The 7,420-nt window shown below is 47.9% G+C and overlaps 1 protein-coding gene across 2 annotated transcripts in view; it reads right to left on the bottom strand.

The window, feature by feature from the left end:
• The window catches only part of LOC105289956 (cytoplasmic FMR1-interacting protein 2), an 87,673-nt gene that overhangs the window by 37,941 nt on the left and 42,312 nt on the right, over window positions 1-7,420 (bottom strand). Inside the window, exons 16-18 of one of the 2 annotated variants that reach the window (XM_023528627.1) lie at window positions 7,346-7,381; window positions 5,718-5,808; window positions 4,566-4,696 (exon numbers count right to left, since the gene is read on the bottom strand). In XM_023528627.1, coding sequence (XP_023384395.1) covers window positions 4,566-4,696; window positions 5,718-5,808; window positions 7,346-7,381 — 258 coding nt within the window. The remainder of the gene's footprint in view (window positions 1-4,565; window positions 4,697-5,717; window positions 5,809-7,345; window positions 7,382-7,420) is intronic. The other variant, XM_023528626.1, reaches the window with a different exon arrangement.

Below are 7,420 nucleotides of genomic sequence, written 5' to 3' on the forward strand. Positions count from 1 at the left end.
CAGGCCCTCCCTTGCTCACGTGAATGAACAGGGCCCCCGCCTGGTGTGTGTTGGCATAGCAATGGGCTGATGGCTCGGTAACCACACAAAATTGGAACAAAACAGAGGACTGGTGACTGGAGTATTTCCCTAATGATCACCTTATGATTTCTCAGGGTAGGAGAAACTAGAGGAAATACTCATCATTAATAACAGAATGTCCTTTAAAAACATAACAGGCTTATAAATAGATACTTAAGAAATACTGATTCATTTCAGATTAGACTTAACAAGAGTCCGCCATGACCAGACCTTCTGTGGACACTTGATAAAGACAGACATGGCGCCACCACCGCAGAGTGGGGAGAAGGTCTTTCTAATCAGTGGTACTGGGACAGCTCGGCAAAAAGTGAAATTGGATTTCTGCTCACCACGAAACACCAACATCAGTTCCAGATAAATAACAGACTCAAAGGTGAGTTACACCTTGAAAGGCTAAACTCCAAAACTTTTAGAAGAAAATATATCTTCATGACTTTAAGGAAGACTTTTTAAATAAGTCACAAGAGCACCAACCATACAGGAAACAAATTGATAAATATGCTAAACCTTATAAATTTCCATTCATCAAAGGACAAGCTGCAGGAATACATGTGCAATACGGGTATCCACAATATATAAATAAGACTCAAAAATTAAAAAGAAAAAGATAATTCAATTTAAAAATAGGCAAAAAATACTGAACTTCAGCACTTCGCAGAAGAGGCCATCCAAATGGAAAGATGCTCAGCATCGTTAGTCAGCAGGGAAATAAGAACCATAAAGAGATGTCACAACACATCCACTGGAATGACTATGATCGAAAAGACAGACAAATCCAAGAGTTCATGAGAATGTAAAGAAATTAAAACTCTCATATTCTGCTGAATGGGAGAAGAGATTGGTACAACCACTTTGTAAAGCCGTTTGGCAGTATCTGCACTACTCGGCTGCTTCACTACTAGAAATGACAGCACACGTCCACCAAGAGACACGTACAAGGGTATCCATCACATCTTCATTCATAATAGTATCGAACTGTACATAATTCCAATGTCCATTCACAGTAAAATGGACTACTGAATTAGTCTATACAGTGAGAACACTGCCTGTTCCATGTACTGCTGTATATATGTTAGACCTTAATTAAAAGCACCAAGCAAACACCCCATTCCACACAAAATTGGGTCTCTGTAGTAATATTACACGCTGAATTTTAAGAAACATTTACAAGTACCTCACTTAAAGAAGCAAATATACCTTTGTCTAAGTAATCATCTTTTCAATTGATATTTCCTCCATCTACAAATTAATGAGACATTAATAATCTCTGTTAAAAAAAACAAAAAAGGAAGCCACGGAATGAGAAAAGGCACTTGCAGACTATCCGCCAACATGGAACCCACGACCAGAAAGAACTCTGAAAATCTGTGAGAAAAAGACAATGGGCACAAAAGAAATATGGGCAAAAGGCTTCTCACTTTTCAGTGTCCTTCCAAGTTTTCTAAAATTATTATATACTGCTTCGATTTTTAAATTTTACTTTTAGTTCAATAATACTATGTGAATATACTTTCTTTGTAAAATACCAGACGCTCCAGATAAAGCTAAAGTCCCCTTTGACCTCTAAGCCCGGTTCCCTTCCTGGTACCTAGAGAAAATGATTGAACTATTTGGTATGCTTTTTTTCTAGTTTTACTTTTCAATGTGGTGTTCTTCTGTGGGCTTTATTATTTGGTTATTTATTTTACATGTGTGGCATCACACTGTGTCTTGTCCTGGGACTTACGTTTTTTCCACCCAATATTATGCTTTCACTATTTTCAATGTTAGTATGCACAAAGCTATTTTAGTATCTTAATTCTTTTTAAATGCTTCAGAGCCCTTCCCTTATGGATGGCCATTGAGTCTCCTTCCTTCCTCTCTTCCTCCCTCCTATTTTTTTTGTTGTTAGTCCCCCTCTTTAATGAGAACAATTGATGTGTTATTTCAATATTTATGGAATTTCAGCTTCATAAAGTAAAAAGCTCCAAAAAGCTCATGCCTCATTCTAATCTCAGAAAGCATCATCTTAGCTTGGGGACGTCCCCAGTTGCCTAAGTAGAAAGCAGAGGCACAGCTTTGGGGAGCCCTGATCTGTGCTATGTGCCCGTCTCCAGTCCCCCCAGGACTGGGACCAGTCCTGGAATCCTAGGCTTTCGTTCCCCCACCTCTGCTGCTGATGTGCTGTGTGACCTCAGGGGAGTTGCTCCCCTCCTCTGGTTCGCTATTTCCTTACTTACGAATAGAGAGGGTTGAAACATATATACTGTTGGGGTCTCTCTCAGCTCTCAAGATCTTTGATCCTCAGTATCCTGTTGTCCTCAGTGATATACGTGAGGGACCACCCCTTCCTTGTAGCCCCACCGATAGTCTGCCCCTCAGGGGAAGCTTAATTGATTTTCTCATGTCATACCTCCTCAAGAAGGAGGTGCTAACAGGGAAAGGCAGAAAAAAGGCTTTGGGGGACCCGCCCTCCCCACCTAGGCTCCTCCTTGTGCCCCTATAGCACATCTTCCCGAGGCCTTGACAAGGCCTTGTTTCCTACTTATCTCATCCCTGTGACTTCTGAAGGCTAAGGTTTCCATAGCAACCCAGGCCTACTGAACCGTGTTAAAAACCTGTCACCATAATGAGGAACACGTAGCTGTCTTGAGAGTCCATTTAACGGGGAGCAGAGAGGCCATTACTCCTTATGGAGGAAGAGAAAAATTGTGCATTTCAGAGACTCTGCGGTGCAAAGGGTCCGAGACAGGAGCTGGTCCACGTCCTGCCGCGTACCCCTGAGGCGCGGAGTGAGCTGATTCACGCCAGGTCACAGAGACAACTGGAGGCGAGAATCCTCTCGGCTTTTTATTCCGAGCTCTGCTATTACGGCTTCCTTCTCGCCTCCTCGCTTTTGTCCCACCTCCTACTGAATTTCCTCCTTTCCCCTCCCCGAACCATGCGCCTCCTGCCTTCAGGATGACCCCTGCCCTGGACAACAGCAAAGACCCTCGTCCTTCACTCACCTTCCAGCTGGTTCTTCTCCCAACAGACAAAGGGCCTTTAAAAAACGTAAATCAGACCCCGTCACTCTCCGTCTCACAGTGCCCCGGTGGCTTCCGACGGTGGCCCCCAACCCTGGGACTGTGGCCGCCTGTCTCTCCCACCTCGGCTCCCACTTGCTCCCTCTTCCTCTTCACTCCAGCTCACTCCGGGGGGTTCTTTCCGTTTCTGAAAGACGTCGAGCTCCATCCTCTCTGAAAACAGCACGCCCCTCCCAACATCCTCCACCCGTCTATCCTCTTCCCCTCTTTATTCCTTCACAGCAAGTACCGCCATCTGCATTCACCTTTGGCTGTTTACTTCTTCAATCACCTCCCTTTCCGGAATAAAAATAGTAACGAATCTGTGTCTCTTGTTCGCGACCATTTACCCACCACCTACAGCTGTACCCGGCACCGAGCAAGCTATCAACACCCTTTCACTTTCACTGAAAGAGTGTACGGGCAGATGAGCGTGGGAATGGACACCGACACCCCCACTGCCTCCTGAGGATTATGCGCCCCCAGAGCAACATTGCTCCCCATCTCCTTCCACTGCTCCAGGGGTGCCCGTTACCCTATACAGGTAGGGCTGGACCCACCTGTGAACACCACCCATGGAGAAGAGCAGAGATCAACTGACTTGCCCTGGAAAGAATGTGGAGAATGCAGCCTCCGTGATCACCCTCCGGGGCTGGGGGTCAGGTGGGAAAAAGAGTGGGCTGGTTCTGTGTGGTCCCGGGAGGTGGAAGCATAGGGAGGCATGCTTTTGCTCATTATGGTAACTACAACCAATTATTAAGTTCTTACTGTATGCACCTTACATGCATGCCTTCCTTCCAGCCTTTAACTTCCCTGCAGGGTAGAATCGCTGTCTCCCATCATGACACACTGAAGACCACACTGCACGCTCTATCCGCAGCCTGGAACACTTGTCCCAGCTCTCCACTAGGCAAGTTCCTGGTCATTCCGCAGGTCCCTTCCTCATCGAGGAAGTCCTCCCTCACCCCCAAGGCCACACTAGGGTTTTGGTTGGTTTCATGTTCCCCTTGGACTCTGCACTCGCCCCTCGTGGCACTTGCTGTAATTGCAAACGGGTCATTTCTGTGTAAACACTTGTTCAAAACGGGCCTCCTCCTCGCTCCTGGGTGGGCCACAAGGCAGGGGACTGGCTACTGCTGCATCTCTGGGCGCAGCACCTGCCTTGTGGCAGCCAAGGAGTCGCTATTTGTTTAACGAGTGAATGGAAAACTAAGACTCTGACGGGTGGCCAAGGTCTTGCGGTGAGTGACGGTGGAGCTGGGGCCTGTGTGTGGAGCTGTCTGAAGTGGAATGGAGAGGAGACCGAGGCCCACACTGGACGAGCCTGAATCTATGCTACAGACTCCCCTGGGTAGCGTGGTAGAGGGCCCTCAGGTGTCTGGTTGGGGTGGGGTCTTTTCTGGCCTGGGATGCTCCAACCCCTCTGGGTTTAGGACTCACCAGGGCCTGCTCTATGAGCAGGCAGAACAGGATGGCGTTGCCCACTTCCCTCAGGCTCTGGAACACGTCTGTCTTGAGCTCCGCGTACTCAATGATGTCCTTCAGCTGGTGGTGGAAGAACTCCAGGATGCCTGGGGGCGAAGGGGCACGGTCAGCAGGGTGTATGGGAAGTGCCAGCGGAGCAGCAGCCCCGGACACGACTCTGGGACAGCAAAAAGCCAAACCTTTCCGGGCTCCGTAGGAGAGGAAGCTCAGGAGGCTGGCTCGGATCTTTTTGGTAACAAAACAAAACACACATGAATTGAGGAGCCCTGGGTCTTTCCCAGTCCCTCTCCAAAAATACTTGAATTCTTGGTAATGGCAGGAATTAGTATTTATTTATAGGGGTTAGATATTATCTGCAGTATCTCATTTAAAACTCAGAATACCACTAAGAACTAGGCACTATTACCCTCGTTTTTGGATGAGGCTCAGAGAGGGTAAGTGTCATGCCCAGAGTCACACAGTTAGTAAGTAAGATGGGCAGCTGACTGAAAATCAGAGCTTTTGGCCCCAACCCTTTCTTATTTTGAATCACATTGACCCAGTCAGTACCTGGCATCTTTATTTTTAGAAAAAATACCAGGTGCCAAACTCTTGGTCTCTATCTTTCTGTATTCCCTAGGGCCCCAAATTCAGTCCTAGCTCCATTCACTCCAAGGGAAGGAAAGAATCATTCTTCTACCCAGAGGCTGTTTCCTGACTCACTTTAGAAATGCCACCTGGGGCACCAGCCTCCCAACTGGGCAAATGGAAGAAGGAATCCTAGAAGGCTGAGCTAATGAAGACCTTTACAAGTAAACCTGGCTATTTATTATTTAGCTCTCACACTTGAGGTCCTCTTCCAGCTTCCCAGCAGCCCTGTGAGGCAGGCCTTGCAAGCATCATTTACTTTTGCTGACAGAGAGGACACTGTGGCTCAGAGGGATTAAAAATGGTTCAAAGCTACCTAGTCAGCTGCGGAGGGGAGATGCAAACCCAGAGCTCTGCCAGTTCCCTGGCACGTCAGAGGAGCAAACAACCCAAGGCAGATGGCCGGAGCCCTTCCACTAAGGGATGGGCTCGGGTTATTTTCCTGTCACCGCCCCCTGTCTCTGGTTCCCCATCACCAACCTGGGGAGCCATACTCATGCCGGGGCAAGCGGCATATCTTGGGCATCACTTCGATCAGTGTTTTCACATACTGGAGAATGGTTCCTTGGAGCTGACAAGAGAGGAGCACAGACGAAATAATCCACCGTTGCCACATATGTGTGTCTCTGGCTGAATGCCGGGCTACTGGAGTGTACGGGGCAGGGGGAGGTGGGGTTCTACTGAGACTTGTGGGTAAGTGCTGTGAACTGAATGTGTCCCAAACTTACTTGTGGAACCCCCGCTCCCTAATGTGATGGTATTAGGAGGTGGGGCCTTTGGGAGGTGATCAGTCATGAGGGTGGAACCCTCACAAATGGGATTAGGGCCCTTATAAAAGATGGGACAGAGGCGCGCTTTCTCTGCCGTGTGAGGACACAGCGAGAAGGCAGCCGTCCGTGAACTAGGAGGGGGCCCCCACCAGAACCCGACCACGCTGGCACTCTCTCTCGAATTTCCAGCCTCCAGAACTATGAGAAGTAATCATTTGTTGTTTAGGCCACCCAGTCTGTGAGGTATTTGCTATACCAGCCTGGGCTAAGACAGCAAGGCACTCTCCTTGAGAGCGAGCTCTGCCCTCAAAGTGGGGGACAGCCCCTTTGCCCTTTGAAAGGGACGATGGGCCTTTATGAGACGGCAAAGGGAGCTCTCGCGTTACCCCCCGGGGCTTACAGACTTTAAGGAGGGCAGTTTCTAGGCATGGTGTCCTTCCTGGGGTTGGGGAACTTCAATGAGATCCAGACTAAGAGCTAAAATAAAATGGGGCCGGGAGCTGTGGAGACCGAGACACATTATCTAATTTAAGCATGGAAAATACATAGCACATTTATCCCTGTCCAAGGGATAAATCTTTAACCAATTACCACATTTTTCCTGTTTAACTCTGGATTTAGCTTCGTAATCCATAACCATCCATGGCTCTACGAAGAAGCTGCTACCAGGGGACTTAAGTCAGCAGGTGCGTCCTGTTTGCCATGCCTGATACAGTTATACATTATTTTTCTTTTGTTATTTCAAATTTTCAGGAAAATCTTGTTTTAAGTGTTTCGGCCTTGCTTCAGCAGTATGGTGGAGAATTAAATGAAGGTTCAGATGACCATATTTGCGGCGGAGACAGAATGGTGGTAAAGGGTTACAGAATGCCCTTGAGGCCAGTGCAGTATTAGTAGGAGTGGTTAGTGAGAAATCCCAAGGGGAACAGGTGTGGTGATTAATCAGAGATGTCTGCAATGGGTATGGGAGGGGAACATGGTAGCACATGGGTCATGAGTTTGTCATATTGTAATAGCACTGCACAGGCGGGGAGTACCAGCAGTCATTACTAGGCCCTAAGGGGGATTGGTCAGGATTGCTGAGTTCAGTCATCAAGTACAAGGAGTGAGCTCAGGGTCAGAAAACAAGAGGCACAGCCAGAAGCAGTCAGAAGCAGCACAGAAATGTAACAGAGTGACAGGTAACAGGAACCAAGGGATAAAGGCAAAGGATTCTCTGGCGATTCCTATAGATAGGGCTGTGACTCGATTTCCCAGGCCAGGTAAAAAGTGACAGCAGATCTTGTTCCCCTCAAGCCCACTGGAGTCATCCCAGGCTGCTGCGAGGCCCTTCCTTACCAAGCTCTTGACTATCTTCAGCAGCTCCTCCATGACCACGGCAATGCCCTGGTAACCCAGGAGTCTGCAGATGGT

Source organism: Pteropus vampyrus, unplaced genomic scaffold (assembly GCF_000151845.1).
Source record: "Pteropus vampyrus isolate Shadow unplaced genomic scaffold, Pvam_2.0 Scaffold30, whole genome shotgun sequence".
Lineage (NCBI taxonomy): Eukaryota > Metazoa > Chordata > Mammalia > Chiroptera > Pteropodidae > Pteropus > Pteropus vampyrus.